General features: G+C 38.2%; 1 protein-coding gene across 1 annotated transcript; it reads right to left on the minus strand.

Annotated features, from left to right (window-relative positions):
• Window positions 1–462: 462 nt before the first annotated feature.
• LOC145685349 (histone-lysine N-methyltransferase SETMAR-like) lies at window positions 463–810 on the minus strand. The gene has a single exon (XM_081757734.1). It carries the CDS (start codon window positions 808–810, stop codon window positions 463–465), a length of 348 nt encoding a protein of 115 aa, XP_081613860.1.
• Between the last annotated feature and the right edge of the window lie 19924 nt (window positions 811–20734).

Consider the following 20734-nt stretch of genomic DNA (forward strand, 5'->3'; position numbering starts at 1 on the left):
AGTCACTTGTGAGCGAGCGGTCTAACGTAAAGGTGTCACTGTTTTCGAAACAGGAACAACGGAGTTGGATCAAGATTAAATGTGCCAGAGGTCGTACAGCACGATAGTGTCAGCAAGGGTATCAAGAGGCGTGTGGGGAATCGGCATTGCCGTACAGAACAGTGGCACGGTGGGAAAAAGCCTTCAACGAAGGTCGGCAAACTGTGGCAGACATGCATTGGGCAGGTCGTCCTAGCGTCTCTGAAGAATAAGTGCAAGCTGTTGCTGCGTTTGTGGACAGTGATCGACGCCTGACGATTCGTGAGCTCGCCCACGAAACCGGATTAGGGCATTGACGGTCTGCCCTGGAGGAACGCAATGCGTTAGGATAACACCATCACAGTCGTACACGAGAATCACCATAACTTTCACCACACTGGGGCTCTGACGCACTTTCGACTTTCGCGGCGACCCATAATGACTCTATTCGTTGGATTGGCGTTTCAGTGTTGGTTCGTAAGATCTGGCCCATGTCTCATCCAGTGTTACGATACGGCGTAAAAAAGCCTCGCCCTCGCGCTCATAGCGCTCCAAGTGCGTCTGAGCAGCGTCGTAACGCATCCATTTCTGCATTTCCGTCAACTCATGCGGAACCCATCGTGATGCAATTTTGCGCATGCATAGGCGTTCCTTCAGGATGCGAAGCACAGTTGTATGCGCTAATCCGGCTTCGTAGGCGAGCTCACGAATCGTCAGGCGTCGATCACTGTCCACTAACGCGGCAACAGCTTGCACTTCTTCAGAGACGCTAGGACGACCTGACCGATGCATGTCTGCCACAGTTTGCCGACCTTCGTTGAACGCTTTTACCCACCGTGCCACTGTTCTGTAAGGCAATGCCGATTCCCCACACGCCTCTTGAAACCCTTGATGACACTGTCGTGCTCTGGCACATTCAATCTTGATCCAACTCCGTTGTTCCTGTTTCGAAAACATAGTGACACCTTTACGTTAGACCGCTCGCTCACAAGTGACTGTGCTTCCCTCGCTTGTGCGCATGCCGGTGACGTGGGACGGGCGAGTCTATTTGCTCGGAGGTTAGGTAGGTATGTCAACAACGTGCGCTATCAGCACCACTAGTACATTTCATTGCATAGTGTTTCCACAGCAGTGTTGCCACTATTTAAGTTCCAACCCTCGTACATTTCTTTGCCGACTAAAAATGTAAGAAATACGGGACAAATTCGTTTTTAAATATTCCTACAATAAATATTTATAGACATGCGACAATAATTTTGGACAGGAGTGTACATTAGTTGGAGACACTTCCCAGCGATTTCTGAATGCTGATTTAACATACCGCGCAACACTCTTTCCACACTATCCACTTCACCCATAGATACCGTTTGGAGCTCGCATGTAAAATTTCAAAAATTCATGGTAGTCTGTTTCTCAAAAATGAGAATTTTCATCACATTGCGTTGTAAAATTGTCACTTTTGAGTAAATTTGGTGGAATATCGGAACTTGTTGCAAATTTCGCTAATTCGACAGAATTTCGCGTTTAATCGCAAGCGTTATATGTCCTTTAGGTACACAACGTCTTCGCACAAAACTAATGCATTCCGCGTTTTCGTGTGTCACCAAAAAATCTTGTCTCTAATCATCAGGAATAAGCACCATTTGTTGTTTCCAAAAAGAAAAACAAAGGGCGTACGTAGGATATCTCTTTGTTGGTATATGCATCAATATGTTTATTTAAAAAAATACCGCTCATTTACTTGATTCACAACGCTGTCTAATTATAAACATATTTTAAAACGCAAAATACAATAATGTAGAGTAGCCAATGTTTGTGACCGTAGTGTTTATAAAAGACTGGATTTTTTTCCCCTTCAGTGTGAAACTTTCATAGTTACACTGATTCTTCTTCAGAATTACTTCCTTCATAGTCTAACACAGAGCTGTCCAAATGGCGGCCCGCGGGCCGCATGCGGCCCGCCAAACCATTTTCTGCGGCCCACAAAGCTCTAATGACATACGATTGTTATTACTGAAAATATTTTCATTTATGTTCATTCTTTTAATGTTTCCACTCTTCTTTCGAAATAAGGCATCCATTTAGCGCTTCTATACAACAAAAAGGCCCGGACATCCAAGGCAACACTGGAGTCGGTAATGTAGCTATAGGCAAGGCATCGTTGCTGAAAGGAACGATTAATTCAATTAACCAAACCAAACCAATTAATCATGAAAATTGTAAAGAATCGCTTTAGAAGCTGCCTTGGAAATTATTCTCTTTTACATCTTTTGCGGCTCGCAACAACAGGGTTGGATGTAGATATCCCAACCCTTGTAAATTCTCCTTATCACATTTAATGTAATGTTTCAAATACATTTTTACATTTTTCTTTTGTATAATAATAATAATAATAATAATAATAATAATAATATTAGCTGCGGCCCTCCACTTTGTTAGCAAAGACGGTTATGGCCCTCAGGCTCATTATAATTGGACACCACTGGTCTAACACATGATCTGCTGAATTTTTACACTCATCTCCACACTGACACAATTCAAGGTACTTTGCGTTTTTTACAACGGCACGCATTGCATCCAGTTTTACAGACACAGTGAACATTGAACAAAATTGCGTCTGGCGCCAGTGGCTGCAAATACAGAATAGGCTGGAAACGACGATGTTGTTCTGTCCATCCGTAATTTGTTGGGGGTAAGGAAGGTGACTTTCTCCACACAAGGCACACGTAATGGGCTCACCAAATGTGAGGTTTTACACTTGCGCGTGTTGGTGGAAGTCGTTTCCCTTCGGCATTTTTGCGTGAGAAGAGTTGCCGTCGCAACTCTGAGAGGTCGCTACTGGAGTCAGTGCCTGTTGAGTACATACCACAAACAAATCGCTCTAAATTACTGCATGTTTCCTCGGTTGGTAGGTCCACAGTCTGTCCTAAAGAGCCAAAGAACTCTTAATATTTTTTGTCGCTAATTTGATAGATTTTAAATGATGATTTTTTTTTCGATTTTCCAGCAAATTTTCCAGAAACATCTGTGCCAGTGAATGCATGGAAACGTAATAGTCCTCTACACAAATAGGTCCGAGAGCTGAATAGAGATCCCAAAGGTGGTTACGCGTCTTCCCCAGAGATCACCGACAAAGGTGGCTTGGGGGCCAATGTGTTCAAAGTAATGTAACAGAAGCAGTGCTAGGTCTACTTTGTTTTTGTCAAATGGAAAGGTAGAAGACCTTGTTGAACTTGGAGCATCCACTGTTGTCTCCGAACTTGCACTATTCACTGTTAATTTCGATGGACGTCCTCTTTTCGCAACCGTAGGCACTATGGATCCATGTTTTAAAACCTCCTCATATCTCCGCTTCAATTTATCATAGTGTCCTTTGTAAACTAGAGTAACAGATTTTGTGGAAGAATGCTACCTTTTCCTGTGGATGCTCAGGAGATAACGGTTTAAGAAGAGATGCGACCGCTGAATACTGAAGATCACCAAATTTGCTTCTGTCCAGTGCAATTGTTATTAGCTTTTCTAGTGATTCAAGAGATGGGTTTCGAGTTACGTCTCCTCTTTTCTGATCCTGGCACACGATACAGAGATTATAATCAAGTTCTTTCGGATTTGGTGACTCCATCTTGTAAGTTAATTACACAGTTTCATTTCTGAAAATACAAGAAAGAATTGGGGAAACACTTTAGCAACGAATAGTAAGTCACAGGAGGACTAAAGGTAACGTAAAGCAAGTGATCCAAGATACAATACTTACGTTGCAATTGAAATTCGGCAAGTAACCGCACAGTTTCTCCTGCTATAGACTGTTCATTATCTTCTTATACAGTTTCACAAACTCAAAGGCATGGTCCCTTTCCCCCCAAAACTGCAAAACAGCACTCAAATAATGCCAGCGGACAACTCCCAGTACGACGCTGCCTTATGTCTTTCCAAATTGTCAAGAAAGGGAGAGTCATTGACTATTTTTCCTTTTGTTCGGTCATTTAAAAAAATCACAACACACTTTTCTTTTACTTTCCCGTAACTCAAATAAAGTAAACACTTTCCTGCGAAACTAGAGCAATGTAACAATAAGCATAAACGTCTCCCTTGAACACTGATTAAATACTATATCAATAGAAGCGTTATATAAATAGTAACTATTGACTGTAGCAAAACCTAAGGAATGTACTGTAATAAACGCACTCTTCAATTTTGATAAACACTCAAGCCTATTGTGTAACACAGATCGAATACTATTACCAATATAATAATAAATACGTCTGGTATAGTGGTATTCACGAGTCGACGCGAGAAATAGGGTTTCCTTACCTAAATTTTGTAAATCACATCTTCTCTCTCTTCTTGAAGAAATATTTTTTTCTCTAGTTTCGATGATCGAAAAAGGTGTCTCGTTTCATTTTGTAAATTCACATACAAAATTTATGACCTGATTTTTTAGATGTTAAAACTATTCTATGTATATGTGTCGGAAGTCTTACAGAACGGGCTTGTCCGTCCTGTCGTCAGTTATCACAGCCAAAACAATAGGAGATATCGAGATCCGGATTTTGCAATCGATTCATCACCCTAGAAACAGGTCCTGTCTTCTCCATTAACCCTCTATTCAAACCAGAAATAATTAAAAATAATCATTTCGGGTTTTAACATTTATCGCCATAGAACAAAAATAGTAATAGACAGCGAAGAACGTTTTTCTGCAATCGATTCATGGTCTCAAGAGTATATATATACACAGACTGTTCCATAATTCGTGCAATTTTCTACAGCGCTGGAAGAAGATGAAGTTTTCACACTATTAATGTGAAATTTGATACTCTTATTGAAAAATGTCTGAATTTTTTAAATTTCAAAAGTAAATAAGAAAAAATTACTGATTAACCCCTCTTTTGGGGCCGTAAACACAAAAGTTCATTTTCGTTATGGGAGATTCAATATTAAATTTTGGAAGCAGTCTTCTCCAATAATTATTGTTAAAGATTTTGGGCTAAATGAGCATTATTCGTTACAAAATGCAATAATACTCATCCGCAATGCTAGTGCAGTCATCTAAAACATAATTTTAGGTAAAGCTCCCCTTTGGGGAGCAAGGGGCGTAAAAAGGTAATGGGTGGATTATTACAAAATTCCAAATCTTATTTTGGGAATGACAATAAGCATAAGATTAATCACAAATGTCACAGAATTAATATTCCGATGTTCCTTGTATGTGTCGGTGACTGATATGGGGCTACAGCCCCCGTTCCAAAAGTCACATTAAAAATTCACCATAAATATCCTTAGCAATTGTGAAGAAACTATTTGTTTTTTGTCAACTAATATGAAATTTGGTGTTATTGTAGTGAAGAGGTATGTGATTATTAATATGGAATGTTATTTTGGTAACGCACCACCTTAGGGGAGGCAGAGGGGCCGCAGCATAAGATGGTGGATCTTTATGAAAATTCCAAATTTTATTTTGAAAATGCCAATAAGCGCCAGATTACTCACAAATGCCACAGAATTAGTATTCCGATACTCTTTGGATATCCCAGTGACTGATGTGGGGCTAAAGACCCTTTCCAAAAATCACAAAAATTCACGATAAATATCCTTAGCAGGAACATACGGGAAGAAGGTAAATATGTCTTATAATTAATTTGTCATTATTGCAAAAACTTAAATCTCGAATCTACTGCAAATAAATATCTTCTGTCAGTGTAACTGATTACGCATATAGCTTTGTGTTCTGGCGTCACTGGAATATAATCAGTTTTGTATTTTAAAGGATCAATTATGACTTTTTATAGCAGAAAACCACGCACACAAATCACCAACGTATTTTCTGCACACTTAAGAAGAACCAGCTCGAAATAGAACAGAAAATGACAATGGAAAATGTAGCAGGAACCCCTCAAAAAATCTTAATGAAAAGTAAAATTTTAAAAATTAAAAGTCTAGTAGGTGAGAGTTCAGTTTGAATATTGTTTACTTTATTTATAAGAAAAAAGCGTATATTTTCCCAACTTCTTACACAATAACCGTATTATCCAACTTCACACACAACAAAATACTCGTATGTACTGCACACATAATTACATCAAGAAATCGTATACTATGGAAGCACGGTTGTAGTAGAAACAAATTGCCTCGCGAGAAATAAGAATCATATCTTCAAAATTATTCCTTCTTGAAAACAACACTTTCTGGCTCTATCATCATTAATTGTTTAAAAATATCATTAACCTAAGTATAAGACAGATAAAATCAACTTACTTTTATTTATCATGCTCTATGAACGAGCAAAACGTATGCAATTTACTGAAGCCACTGTAAACATTTTCTCCAACATATCTGGAGTGATAATCTCTACATTGTTACATGATTTTTATAGACAATTTGTTATAAAATCCCCACAAGAAAAAAAATCGCATAGTGTAAGATCTGGATTTCTTGGTGGCCATTCGACACGTAATCCGATAGAAATAGATCGTTTCCCAAATTTCTCTCTAATAGGAGAAAGTTGTGCGGTTTTCAAAGTGATCTTGAAACCAGAAAGGGGAATTGAAGCCGCAAAATAGCTACTGTTACATAAAAGTAGCTTCTCAGCATTAATTTTGTCATGTTTCCAATTATTTTGATGCTCACCGGCAATAAAGAAAAGTTTGAGATTTTCTTGCCGTCTACCTCCCCCAAAAAGGAGGAGGGGCATAATAAAATTAGAAATGTATGTACCATCATAGATGCAAGGGGAGGAAGATGGAGAGGAATGTTATTGTATTTTCTAACTAAAACTGCTAAATTACAGCAAAATTCTTATAAATAAATAGAGAAAACAGCTTTCCCTGGAACTCCAATTAGGCGAATTAAATTTTGAGTTCATGCTACTAAAACAGATCAACGCATGAATATTATCTTATTCTCCTTTAACTTTTTCTATACAAATATTTTTCGACAATAATGCCAAATTTCACCTTAATTATGAAAAATATTTAGCTTCTGCCAGTAGGTTCTTGATACGGACATTCATCATGAATTCCTATTGTTTTATGATAGGGGCTGTAGCCTAATATGAGTCACTGGTACATGGAACATGCATCAGAGCATTAATTCTGTCCGCCTTGTGATTAATTTCACGCTCACTGGCACTCCCAAAATAAAATTTGGAATTTTCATAAAGATCCACCATCTTATGCTTCACTTCCTGTCACCTAAGGCTGTGCGTTACCTAAATAATATTAAAGATTAGAAAAAAAACTCGTACCTTCTTACTACGGTAGCGCCAAATTTCATATTACTTGATTAAAAAATTTCTTCCGTATATCCCTCCTAAAAATAGACTATTTATCTTTTTTTTTTTTTTGAGACTTGTGGAAGGGGGCTGTGGCATAACATCAATAACAATATATTATGTAACAAAAGTAAAGGAAAATTATATTTAGTACTACAAGTCTAGTTATATAACGCGAACTACATATTCAGAATTTCTACTAAAATTATGCAAGGCAGGGCTCTCATATGAGCTGCCACTCATTGAAGTTACTTAATAGTCTTTAAAACTCAATGCCTAACAAGTCCTGAAGGCATTGGCATAAAAGTGCAATGGACTGAAAGTAGTACAAGGGACGTCCGTCTAAAATGCTCATTGAAGTGTCAGGACGTGCGTGGAGTGAGTGGGAAACCAAAATGTAGAAAATAACGCAAATGATAATGAAAATGAATATTTATCTCCACTGTCCACTGATGTTAATAGTAGCTCTCCGCTTGTCAAATTTCAGTCACTTGTATTCATCAAAACTAGTGAAAATTCATAAACGGAAGAGTCGTTATGTTCCTGCTGGTTGTGGCGAAGCGACGAGAAAATTTCTGTCATTTCTTAAAGATGCATTAAATTGCAATATTTCCTGGAAGAAGACATCGGAATTGCCTAGTGTCATTCTGTGAAAATCTGACAAAGTCCGATTACTTTATGAAAATTATTAATGGTATGCGAAATCGACTAAGTGTGAGAAAACGGTTCAAGTCTTAAATAAATTTGAAATTCAGCGAAATTTTCGGTAAAATGAAGAAAAATATTTAGTGGGAGGACAACCTGATCTGGCCGAGAAGGTGACTCGAGGAAGTTTGGTGAAATTATATGATAGTCGCCAGATGCGGAAAAGGAGAAAAATGAATTAATTCCATAGCAAACAAATTCTAAGTCAGATGATTATTATCCGCGCCAGAAACTAAGTTCAGCTTTCCGATCCGATGACATGCAAATAATTTCCAAATTTTGAAGATACACATACCGCGACGCCCGAAGTTAACTAACAAAAAGGTAGATTTTAGTAAGTGAACTTCGGGGCCATTTTTACGAGGTGTTAGTGCACATTTAAAGAGTTAATATTACAAACTGGGAGAGCGCAATGGGCAAAAATAACGGAGAATAACTGACTTCAAAAAGTTTTCTACTCGATACATATTCTGTACGACGCGCAAGCTTAACAAGTAACGGGTTGGCAGGGTGAGTAAAGTGTGCGACACATATGCAAAGGGTCCCGAGTTCGATTCCCGTTGGAGTTAATCTTTATTTATTTATTTATTTTTTGCTTCAACATATAAAGTGGCCATTTGCAACTATAAGTAAAATAATAATTCACCATGTGTTTATAATGAATAAAACAATAGAAATCACTTGTAAAATCTTTCAATGCTCCATGTTAACCAGCAAGAAAATTTAATCTATTCTGTAAATATACTGATATCACGAGTTGTATTATGGTTACGACAGTCAACGGCGCCGATTTCTCTGTAAATTTGGGGGGGGGGCATTCATAAAAAATACATACATCAATACATGTAACAATAAAAAATACACATTCATAAAAATACATGGGGCCCACATGAGCTTTGGGGGGCCCAGCCTTCCCCCAGAATCGGCGCCCTTGACGACAGTCGTAGTATAATAAATGTTCTTGACGCTTCGTGTATACATCTGTTGACAGTGCTAATTACATATGAGTTGAGGGGAAAATCCCCTTTGCTAATACTGGATGTTGCTATAACCAAAGGTGATTTCCCCCTCAATCCCCTTGTAATTCTCACACTGTCAACATATGTAGACACGAAGCCTCAAGAACATTTTTTACACAACGACTGCAGTAACAATAATATTTACGGAAGAGATTAAATTTTGTTCCTAGTTAACATGGAACATTGAAAGATTTTACAAGTGATTGAAAATTTCTATTGTTTTAATTCATTACAAACATATGGTGAATTAATATTTTACTTATAGTTACTAATGGCTACTTTATTGGTTGAAGCAAAAAACAAAAAAAGAGCTTGACTCGAACGGGAATCGAACCCGGGACCCTTTGTACTTAAATCGAGGATTTTCCCCACTCTGCCACGCCGTCACTTGATAAGTTTGCGCGTCGTACGATATTGCGTCGAGTGGAAAACTTTAAGACGGTTTTTCTCCGTTATTTTTGCCCATTGCACTCTCTCAGTTTGTAATATTAACTCTTTAAATATGCACTAGCACCTCGCAAAAAATGGCCCCGAAGTTCAATTACCAAAGTCTGCCTTCTCCTTGTAAGATTTACATGATTGTGTCGCACATGTTACAGGGAGAGTGAAGTCGAGAGCGTCCTAATTCTGAAAATAAACCTGCCTCCGGGGGTCGAAGTACCTGACTTAATAACCTTGATTTCCGGGTTCAAACCGCAGGGGATCTCTTAAAGGAAGATTTACGCACCCAGCTAAAAACCAATAGTTAAATGTGGATGTAGATGCGCGAACTATCATATACATTTCGTTTCGTGGAAAAACTTTGATCCAACAGAAGCATCAAAACATAAAAAAACACAATACTTATCGTTCTGTGCTGGCCAAACCACTAACCCGAGATGACTGAAATTTAGTCAAAATATAGACCAGACATCACGGATTCAAAATATCTGGTCCAGAGTTCGTATACCGACCCAGGTTCCTCGTAATTAATCAATTAATTACGGATTCCTTCCTGGTTTTTCGATAGTTTATTTAAAATATTTCACTTTTACTTGTTTATTGTTTGGTTTCCCCGAGAGATTAAGAAAATACTTCAGTTTTTAATATCACAAAAATAAAAGAATGTCTTAATCCTCGGCTCAAAAAAAGTCTTTTCGTCATCTGTTCTTTTGAGCCCGTGACGTAATTAAATTTTAATATCACAAAAAACACTAACACACAAAAAAGCACTAATAGGTGGAGTCACTTGGGGAAAAAGTGCACTGATACACAAAGGGAATCCATTCAGGAGTTTGCACCAAAGGCTGTAGCATTACATCTTCAGCTCTTCCTTGGATTCCGCAGGAAACGGAACTGCTGGAAACAAGATTGTTGCATCTTGCTGGGATTCTACAGGAACTGGAACGATTGGAAGCAGGATTGCTGCATCTCTCCTTGGTTGCTGCAGGAACGGCTGGGAACAGGATGCTGCATCTTTCTTGGGTTGCTACAGAACTGGAACAACTGGAAGCAGAATTGCTGCATCTCTCTGGGATTCTGCAGGAACTACAAGCAGGACTGACTGCATCTCTTCTTGGGTTCTGCAGGAACTGGAAGCAGGACTGGCTGCATTTCTTCTTGGGTTCTGCTTTGGTTGACAGTAGCCGTCGTCCGGAAATAGCTGTCCATGGCCAGGTGAAGAAAGGGTCTAGGAAGTTTGTTGAAAAGGAACTCAAAAGACGTAGATTATGAAATAAAAGTATGCTTGTGCATGAGTAACTCTGTCAGATTGTAGACAAGGCTTTTCGTTATTTTCATATCGCATTATAGGAGGAGGAAAGAAAAAGAATATGGAGAGAGAATTAAAAAGAAATGATGAGACATGTCTGATACCATGTATGCACCATAAGAATTACTGTTGACAAAGGTCACGGGTGAAAAATAACTAATCGGTGACAAACATAAAATAGTGCAATTTGTTTGTAAAAGGCAATAATTATGGCAAGTAAAATTTAAAGAGAAAGCCTAGATTGAAACCAATCGGGAGTCGAAGGCAGGAACGAGGGACAACATAATAAACTGCAAGAAGGAAAAAGGGATGGAAGTAGGAGCGAATTATTATTATTACTATCCATTTCATAAAGATAGGCCCCTGACTTCGTGGTGCTGCCGTGACGTTCAGTCAAAACTTATATTGCATTGTCGTACCTCGTTGGAATTCCTGAAATGTTGTCTTTTCAATACTTAAGACATAAATATTTTCTTTGTACTATGTAGTGAGAAAAAAATAGAAATTAATGAAAAAGTGCGTATTTTTTCGTACTTTTTTGGTAGATCAATGTTTATAGTACTATATCTCAGAAAAGAGATCACGTGAAATAATTTCCTGTGTACAATATGTAGATGCATCCATTAACTGTAAGTTGTGAGAATTTCAATTTTCATCACTTGATACTTTTTGTGTAATTAAAACAAATGTACGACGCTCTGATCTCCTTTATCATGGTAGTTAGAGAAACGTACAAAACACTGCTCGAAAATTTGGAAGTCTAGTGTTCCAAATATTTGGAACTATTAACAAAAAAGGGTTTAGTTGTAGAGTATTTATTTTTTAAAAAAATTCTTTTACTTCAACATGTTCTCTGCGTTAAGCGGTGAGCCATGTTGCAGCCCAATCTTTAAATTCGCCGCGCTTATATGAAGAAACAGTATACAGTAAGTGGAAGTGCGGCAACGCTGTCGTGCAGTGTTGTCGCGTTCAGGAAGCTTGTAGCGCGAAGCTTACTTCATAAGAATGTAATAGGAAAAAGTATTTATTATAACCTTTCACAACATCATAAAAATAATAATAATGCATTACACATCTCAATTTAATCGAAATAAAACGTTGAAGTAAAACATCCAAAAACTCATCTCTTAATCTATTTACTTCATTCACTTTCGTAATGGGTTTGTTGACTCATCGCTGCTCCTGTTATCTTCCTGTACACTTATTAACAATGGCTCCATTTTTACCTCAAGATCTATCAGTATACACACTTTCCAGCTTACGAACATGTTAAAGGTTAAAAAGAAATGTATCCTTGGCAATCACGTGTTCACCCAAGTTCTGCGATCAATTCCCCTGCCGAATGTATACAATAACACAGAATGGGTCCTTTGTTTTCTTTCAACGAAAGAAAACTATGCAATGTGTAGGTGACGAGGGCTGTATTTGCGTCTAATCACGTTGCACTGATTACGCCTTCAACACTTCCCTTCGGTTCGTAGGCGTCAAAAACTTAGACATGCACTCACACCATATGGGTTCATTGCAATGAGACGGACGAATGGGCATTTATATTTTCCTTAGTATATGTCGTGGTTTTTGATTAAATATATATATATATATATATATATATATATATATATATATATATATATATATATATATATATATATATATATATATATATATATATATATATATATATGGATATTCCTTTTCGAGCGGCGGTATTACAAAAAGAAGAGGCAACATTTTTAGCGATAATGAAATTGCAGAACTGATGAATGACTCCGACTCAGACGGTTATGAGTTAGTAATGAATAGTAATGACATTGATTATTCTGTGCTCAGTGGCGTATTCGGGAGTGAACAAGATAGTAACTCTGTTTCAAGTGAACCTGCGGCTGCGCCGGGAAAGAGAGAAAAAAACGTGTCGTTCCTATTCAAAGACAGATTCTGATGTAGCTTGGAGCGATAAAATTCAAGTAAATGCAAAACCCCTGTTTAGTGGTATCCCGGGAATTGATCAAAATGCTGGGTTATCTACAGAGTATTCCGCATATAAAGTGTTTCAGCTGTTTTTACCGATGAAGTTTTATAGTAAAAAAAAGTTGAATTGATTTTGAGTTGAACGTCCTGTTCAGCAGTGAGGCTATATGAGACGTCGACCTACTGATTAACGTGAAATCCAAACTACATGAGCTCTCCCAGGAATAGTAGTAAAAGTTATGAATCAATACGCAAAACAGCAGATTGAGAAAAAGAAAAAATACTAAAACAAAAATCTTTGTTTTCTAAATGAAAGCGTGTTACTTTAATTAAAAACCAGGAACTTTTTACACTAATTATTCACATAAGCCTTGCACGGAAGCCAGCTTTACGCGATTTTTACAAATCAACTACGCAAGAGCTATTAGTATGTCTGTCAAGTGGTGGAACAGATCTTCTGTGAAGTGTAAACTCAATATTACATATCAACTAAGGTTGTATCATATAATAAAGTTTATGCTTGTATTTGTTTCCAAACAAAATAAGGGTTCGCTTTTCTAATTTTGAACATTTGGCACATTTTCTGTATATCCTGTTAATTTCTAAGAAATTGGTTTAAAATCTGTGGAGACATAAAATTTTAAAAATATATCTAAAAAGTGCCGGACAGTGTGCGTGACAAGTTTAAATACCCGTCTGTCTGAGAGTGTATACGCGCCAGGAAAATGTGGCAACGTAGCACTCCGTATAAACTGCGATAGCGAAGGGCGCAAAGCTGAGAAAATCATAATGTCATATTTGTGATTGTTTATCTTTTAAAACAAGTCAAAACAGTTTGGTTGAAAAAGCTACTTTAAGATCTTTCTAAAAGTTTTTTAAGATTGCTAATACACCGCAGCAATTCAGAGATAATGATGTCTCACTTTTTACTGAATAACAAGAAAACTACTACGTGTTCAGTAATGAAATTTTCAGAACTTACAGGTAACATATGCATCTACATATGGTGCACAGGAAATTATTTTATGTTATCTCCTTTCCGAGATATAGTCCTATAAACATTGATTTACCAAAAAAGTACGAAAAAATACGCACTTTTTCATTAATTTCTATTTTTTTCTCACTACACAGTACAAAGAAAATTTGTATGTCTTAAGTATTGAAAAGACAACATTCCAACAATTCCAAAGAGGTACGACAATGTAATATAAGTTATGACTGGACGTCACGGCAGCACCGCCAAGTCAGGGGCCTATCTTTATGAAATGGATAGTAGTGTTAGTAATAGTATTTAAATATTATTATTAATTCAGTCCCTATAATGTGGTGTAGTTTTTTTTCTTGTCAACGGAAACAAAATATTTTTTATACTAGCTATTGGTGTTCGTATCAGAAGAATAACGGGAGGAGGAGGCTATTTGGTCCGCTAGCCAAAGTAGGTCACACTGCATCATAGAGAATTCAAGGTAAATGACCGTGCGGAAGTATATTCTCGGAAATTATACCGTAATTGTGCGCGAGTTAAAGGAAGGTTCAAGGATGAAAGTCTAGTGTTCATTTGGTTTGTGTGTGAACGGGATACTATGCTGTAAGAGTCCGGAAGAAGAAATTTTGTATTACCTAGAAATCTTTTTTTTTTTTTTATGTTGCGTTGAAAATAAACACCTAGGGAAAACGAACAATTCGTAGGGCTATACGGAATTAGTGAGTGATTTTGATGTAGTGAAAGCAAAGGGATTGTAGGGAGGAAAGGACATAGTAACGGAGATAGTATTTCATTGGGGTGGGTCACGACGTAACTGTATATTGAAGTAAGAAGGAATGCAATTTAATCACGTTGTATTAAGATACAATGTCAGGGATGAAAAATGGAAAGGGTGGGTGTTTCTGTTCTTATATAAAGAATGTCTATCGAGCGTGAGTTGTATGAAATATTCAACAAATCTCGTTCGTGTATCCTAAGGTGCGCGCAAGTGTTTAAACAGAACCAGCTGTTCAAAACTAAGATACAAGAAGGAAATAAGTGCATATAAACAAGTACTTTTCCTTGCATGCTTAGGAAAAAGGTAATGTTACTATTGTGAAGTGGCAAGTTACGTACGCGAAGGGAAGAAAGGGGAAAAGGAATAAGAGGTTAAGGTGGTATGTCGGGAAATGAACCAATGCCTCAATATGAAATCAGGATTTGGGAGGTAAGAGGTGAGTGCATTGTACGGCCAGAAAATGATTGCACGGGAGAAAGATTTTTGTGAAGTGTGGTGCCTACCTAACAGGAGATTTTAAAATAAAGTTCCTTTTGAAATATGAATGCATGGCAGAACGAGAGACAAAGTCGGAAGTTTTGCCAGCTTAAAACGTTAATTAGATAATTTCAAAAAACGCTTATATTTCATTTCGAATTCCGGATTAGATGATGGTAGTAGGTACTGTTTCAAACGAGTCTTTCCTGTAAGGGTAGGTTTACCGTCTATGTCAACTAAGACTTCGTTTGTAGAAACAGTTGATATGAGCCGATAAGGGCCTTTATAAAGTCTGGACAGTGGTTTGCAAGAACCAGGCTGTGAGGATGTGTCCAAAATCATAACTTTAAAGTCCGGTAAGAACTCGGTAGGCGGTTTGCTGGATTCGACTTTTTTCTTAGTCAACGAATGTTTGATGCTTCTTATATTCAACTAAATCCCGCATTTCCTTTAGTGCCAAAATGCGGTCCTGCAAATCTAGATGTTCTTTCTCAACATGCAGCAAGTTATCAATGGGTAGGCGAGGAGGTACTCCATATAACAACTCATGAGATGAGACAGCTAGAGATGTAAGCGGAGTTTTGTTAAGTGCGGAAGTGGCGTGAGGCAAATATTTTGGCCAGAGTTTTTGGTTAGATTGACAGAGAAATTTAAGACTAGTTTGTAACGTGCCCAGACGTTGCTCAACTTTACCTAATGTGAAATGCTGATATGGTAATCCATACTTAACTGTAATATTAAGTGATTTGAGAAAGCTCAGGATAAAGTGGAAGTGTGGCTTGACTGACGGTCCGTATAAATACAGGAAGGAGCGCCAAAGGAGATTATGATGTGGTTGGTCATGAAGGAGAAAATTTTCAGTGTTTGGGGTAGTGATGGGTTGTGTAATGGTGAAGCCTGTGCAACGTTCTGTTGCGGCATAGAAATATTGGTATTTCTCTGGGTCACTGGCTATGGATTTCCCTGCTAAGTCCAAGCTATAAACCGAAAATAGGGGAGCTTGGGGAAAGCGTTGTATGTTGGGGTTGTTGGGCAAATAATTCCGTTTGAAAATTGCACACGGTTCGCAAGATTTGAGTTCACTCGCTAGCCAAGGTTTCAAACGTGGAACGTAATATTTATAGCGTATCATCCAATAGAGTTTGTAAAGTCTACATGAGTAAGTTCACCGTGATATTCTTGAAATAAAGCAGGTTTTAGTGCGTCCGGAATACAGACTAGCAAACGAGTTTGCGAGGCACGATACATTTTCCTATATAGGATGTTGTTCTTAAGAACGTACTGTTTTGTGAGACTTTGAAAGGCCGGATCTGATTCATTTGTAGTATTTAAAGTCATAATAATTTTGCCAAAAAAAAAAACGGTCCTGGAGTCAAAGATTTGGGAGGTCAGTTTTGTTATGTATTGTAGTAAAAACAGTACGAGGGGTGTCCTCCAAGGGTAGATGGGTCTGGTAGTATCGGTCTTATCGGTAAAGAGGACGGCATCGGGAGTATCATCTTGTTCTAAGGCAATGGCGTCTGGTGAGACGTCTAGAGGAAAACGGCTAAGTAGATCAGCGACCGCATTGGACTGAGTTTTTACGTGTTTGATTGTAAAAGTGAAAGTGTTGATATAAGTGATCCACCGGAGAATTTTTGCGTTAGGGACAACAGTTTTCCTAATAGCGAGGAGAGAAATGTTGTCAGTGATCAAAGTAAAATGTTTTCCTAAAAGGTATTTTTCTAATTTGTTAAGCGAAAAGAAAATTGCATATAATTCCTGATGGAAAATCGGGAGTGGGTTGACAGTTTTTGGATGCCTGGAAGAAACATAACAGACGGGCTGAATGACATTAGAGACGGTCTTTTTGTAACAATACGGCGCCAACGCCTAGGGCTGAGGAATCGCACATTAAAATATGTTCTGTGTTCTTTGTTGAGTACAAAGCAAGAACTGGTGGGAAAGTGAGGAGGTGCTTCATCTGTTCGAAGATACGGTTCAGGTGTCCATATCAATTTGCGATTTCCATTCGAAATATCTTCATAAAGTGGGGATAATATGAGAGAAATGTAATGGAAGAACTTCTTAAAGTAAGTAGCCGAAACTAACCAACTCTTTAACCCTTTTATGGTGGTCGGTTTTGGTACATTGGCGAGGGCAGCGGTTTTTTCAGGATCAGGTTTGACTGTATTATTTTCCACAATATGACCTAAGCATTTAATCCGTCTAGCGCCAAATATTGTTTTTTTTTTATATTAAACAGCAAGGAATGTTTTGCAACTGTATGAAAAAATGCGCCTAAAACTGTCGTCATGTGGTCAAAAGGATCAGCATGGATATGCATGTCATCTACGAACGAAGTAATATTATTGGTATATAAATCCCGAAAAATAGTTTGCAGTACCTGTTGTAATAAAATAGATGAATTTTTGAAACCCTGTGGGATAGAAGTGAGTTGCATATGATTGAAGGGCAAAGCGAGGCCCTTTAAACTAAAGGCTGTTGCAGGGCGATCATCAGGATGAAGGGATAATTGATAAAAAGAGGAGTGAAGATCAAAACTCGTAAAAAAGTAGAATCAAAAGCGAGTCTATCACGTCCTGTATGTCCTCTAATGGAAAAGCCAAAGTACGGCATTTACAATTGAGAACCCTCAAATCAAATACGGCTCTGAAAGATTTAGAATTCTGTTTTAAAACAAAGAGGGTGTTGTTTTTATAGGGAGAGTGATTTTTCAAATATCCCTTGATTTAAAAGCTGTATAACTAATTCCCTCGCTTTGGCCTTAACTTGTGCGGAATTACAAAAGAGTTACACTGAAATGGAGTTTTGTCTTCTAAATCTAATGTTGCCACAAAAGAATCTATCTTGGCAAAATGATCACTTGCCCATTGAAATGAAAAAGCATTTGTTGTTCCTCATTCATGTCTGGAAACAGCTGAAATTTACTAATATCTATAAGATGACCAATTTCTTGAAGACGTTTTTCTTTGTTGCGTGCCGCATCTTCGTCTGTAGGAAACTATATTTGCCTAACAGTCAGGATATTGTGGTCATTGTCTCGTTGGGAAAAAAGAGAACCTATAACTACTGGATTATGAGCCTGAATCGTTTGCTTTTTGTTCGTTAGATTAGCTAAGGTATAACAAGGTTTTTGTGGAAACTACAGTATGTGCCATATAACATTTACTTAAATTCCGAGAAATCGGTGTATGTGGGCGAAACTGCGTCAGGAAAACAAGCATTAGTAGCAAGTGGTACGAATCTAACAGAATGAGGGGGAATAATAGTAGTGCGCCGCGCAAAAAAATACAACCTGAGGTTTGGAGTGTTTTTGAAGCATGTGAGATATTAAACTGGGTTTTTATGTTTTACAGTATGTGGCATTTTTCCAAAATGTTTCAAGGACAAAGTGCCTTTTGAGTAATCCAAAATGGATTGATGATCTTGCAAAAAACGTGACGAAAGAAGGGGTGGGAAATTTTTGAAGGGAACTAATCGAGAAAGTATGGAGTAATTGCGACCATTAAAGTTAATTTTGAGGATAGTAGTGCGATCTAATTGCACAGGTTTATCAGACAGGCCATGGAGACGGGATGGGAGATGGAAAGTATGCGCGTCTGGTTCCAATAATTCAAATGGAAACAATCCCATGTCTGCACAACTATCTAGGCAAAAAAGTAAATCTGTTTGCATAAGTGCCCCGTATATAGGGAGAATTACCCTTAAACTGCAAGGGAAGGGTGTGGTAGTCCTGATTGGTCGCGGTGGGAGAGGAAGTGGAAGGAAGAGGGGAAGATTGGGTGGTTAACGCGCGGGTGGGTGAGTCCCGCGCTTATTTAGGCCGTTTTTAAATTCTTAGGCGTGTTTTGTGTGGTCCCAGGGGCAGGAGGGAACGGAGGTGGGGGATACTGGAAAAAAGGATGATAAAACGGATAGGGAGGAATAGGTATTTGGGTAGATTGTGTGGTTAAAACATTCTGGGATGGAGGTTGTTTGTTCTACCTGGGGCGCCACTGTTTCTTGGGGTTCTTTCGATTGTTATTGTTTGTAGATGAAGGTTCGTTTGTGGAGTTATGAGAATGATGGGAATGGGTTGAAGAAACGTGTTGGCAGCATTGATGTTGCTGTAGGTTACAGTTAGTTCAGGTGGGTGTACTGAGAGTGGTGGTATGGGAATGTGGGAGGGAAGTGGAGCGCATAGGGCAAGGTGAACATGAGGTTGAGGTGGAAGCAGTGGAATGAAAATGTGGAGAAGTCAGCGAAGGGCAGTGTTGATAGGATGGTGTGAGAGAATTAGTGGGATGGGTATGTGGGAGGAAGGAAGAGGAAGGTGAGTGAGTTGGGGTCGGGGAAGAAGGTCGGGATGGTTTGGAGGAGTAGAAGCGGTTATGAGGACTTGGAGAACGGGAACAAGAGGGCGGAAAATGGACAGATGCGGATTGGGAATTTGAAAGAGCATTAACATGGAGACGGAGTTGAGATATTTGATCTGTTAGTTCGGAAATAGCCTGCGCTGTGGGATCGGTCGCGGTGGTGGAATGTGGCTTTGTTTCGGTTTCCCGTTTGTGAACAAGGTGGTTGGTTCGTTCCAGTGAGGTTACTTCCTCTAGGAGGGTAGAATAGTCAGAAATTGAACGTGTCCCGAACCAACGAATATATTCAGGTAACATATTAGAAACACATTCTAACAAAACTTCCTGAAAGTCTAGCTGGGTATAAGCTTGGTCTGCTAAATGCTTTTTGGAAAAGACATAATGAGAAAGAGGTTCGTTGGGGAGCTGAACGCGTGAACGGTATTGGTGAATACGGGAACGAGGGACTTGATCTTGACCAAACCGACGTAAGAAATTTTATTGGATAGTTGCCCAAGGTTGGGATGAAAGGTTCTGGGTGGAAAACCAGAAATGAGCGGGTGCAGCTAAGGATTTCTCAAAAATTTGCACACATTTCGAGTCTGATCAATTATTAACTAAGGCGATCTTCAAAAAATTCTTTAAAAATAATTCCGCGGATGGGTGCGTACTTGGATCATAAAAGTCGGGAAGGATGGAAACTGTACCAGAAGTATTATTGGTATTGTTGTTTGAAGTGGAATTCATGGTGAGGGGTATGAAAGATGCTTGTCTACAAGTTATAGGTACATCATAACAATAAAATGAAATGTGAAAATAAGACTTGCTTTACAACTATATGAAATGTACACAGTCTTAACAACCAGCGTTAAAATTCCTCGAGGGGAGCCATAAGACGTAAAAATAAAGAAAACATGATGATTGATTGCCATAGCGCAGGTAGTATAGTGCTTGAAAGAAGACAAATAGATTCTTAAAAGAATAATACAAAACGTGGGTTTATTGCATATCCGTACATAATATATGACCGTCACCAAACTGATAAGAGAGAAATGAATAACATTTAAAGTAAATGAGGGTATGGAGAAGATAATAAATAATATTTTGATTTACACGGGGTTACATATTCTCGTTCTTATGTTAAGACTGCCATATGCATATTTCATTACAATAGCAAACAGAGTTCATGGTTGCGTACTTACACTTGGCTGAAGTCCATGATCAGGCACAGTCAATTGACAGCTGAGTCTGCACACCACTAACGCTAAGTAGAACGCCACTGTAAACAATGTTCTGCGAATGCGTTGAGGTTGAGTTTTGATTGCAATGTGACGATTTTTGTAAGATTTCTAAAGCATATATATCTATTTTCCATACTTTCATTTTCTATTTCGGATTTGAGAAAATAGGATTGTTCATTTTCCCCT

Source organism: Thermobia domestica, chromosome 5 (assembly GCF_964235325.1).
Source record: "Thermobia domestica chromosome 5, izTheDome1.hap1.1, whole genome shotgun sequence".
Taxonomy (NCBI): Eukaryota; Metazoa; Arthropoda; class Insecta; order Zygentoma; family Lepismatidae; genus Thermobia; species Thermobia domestica.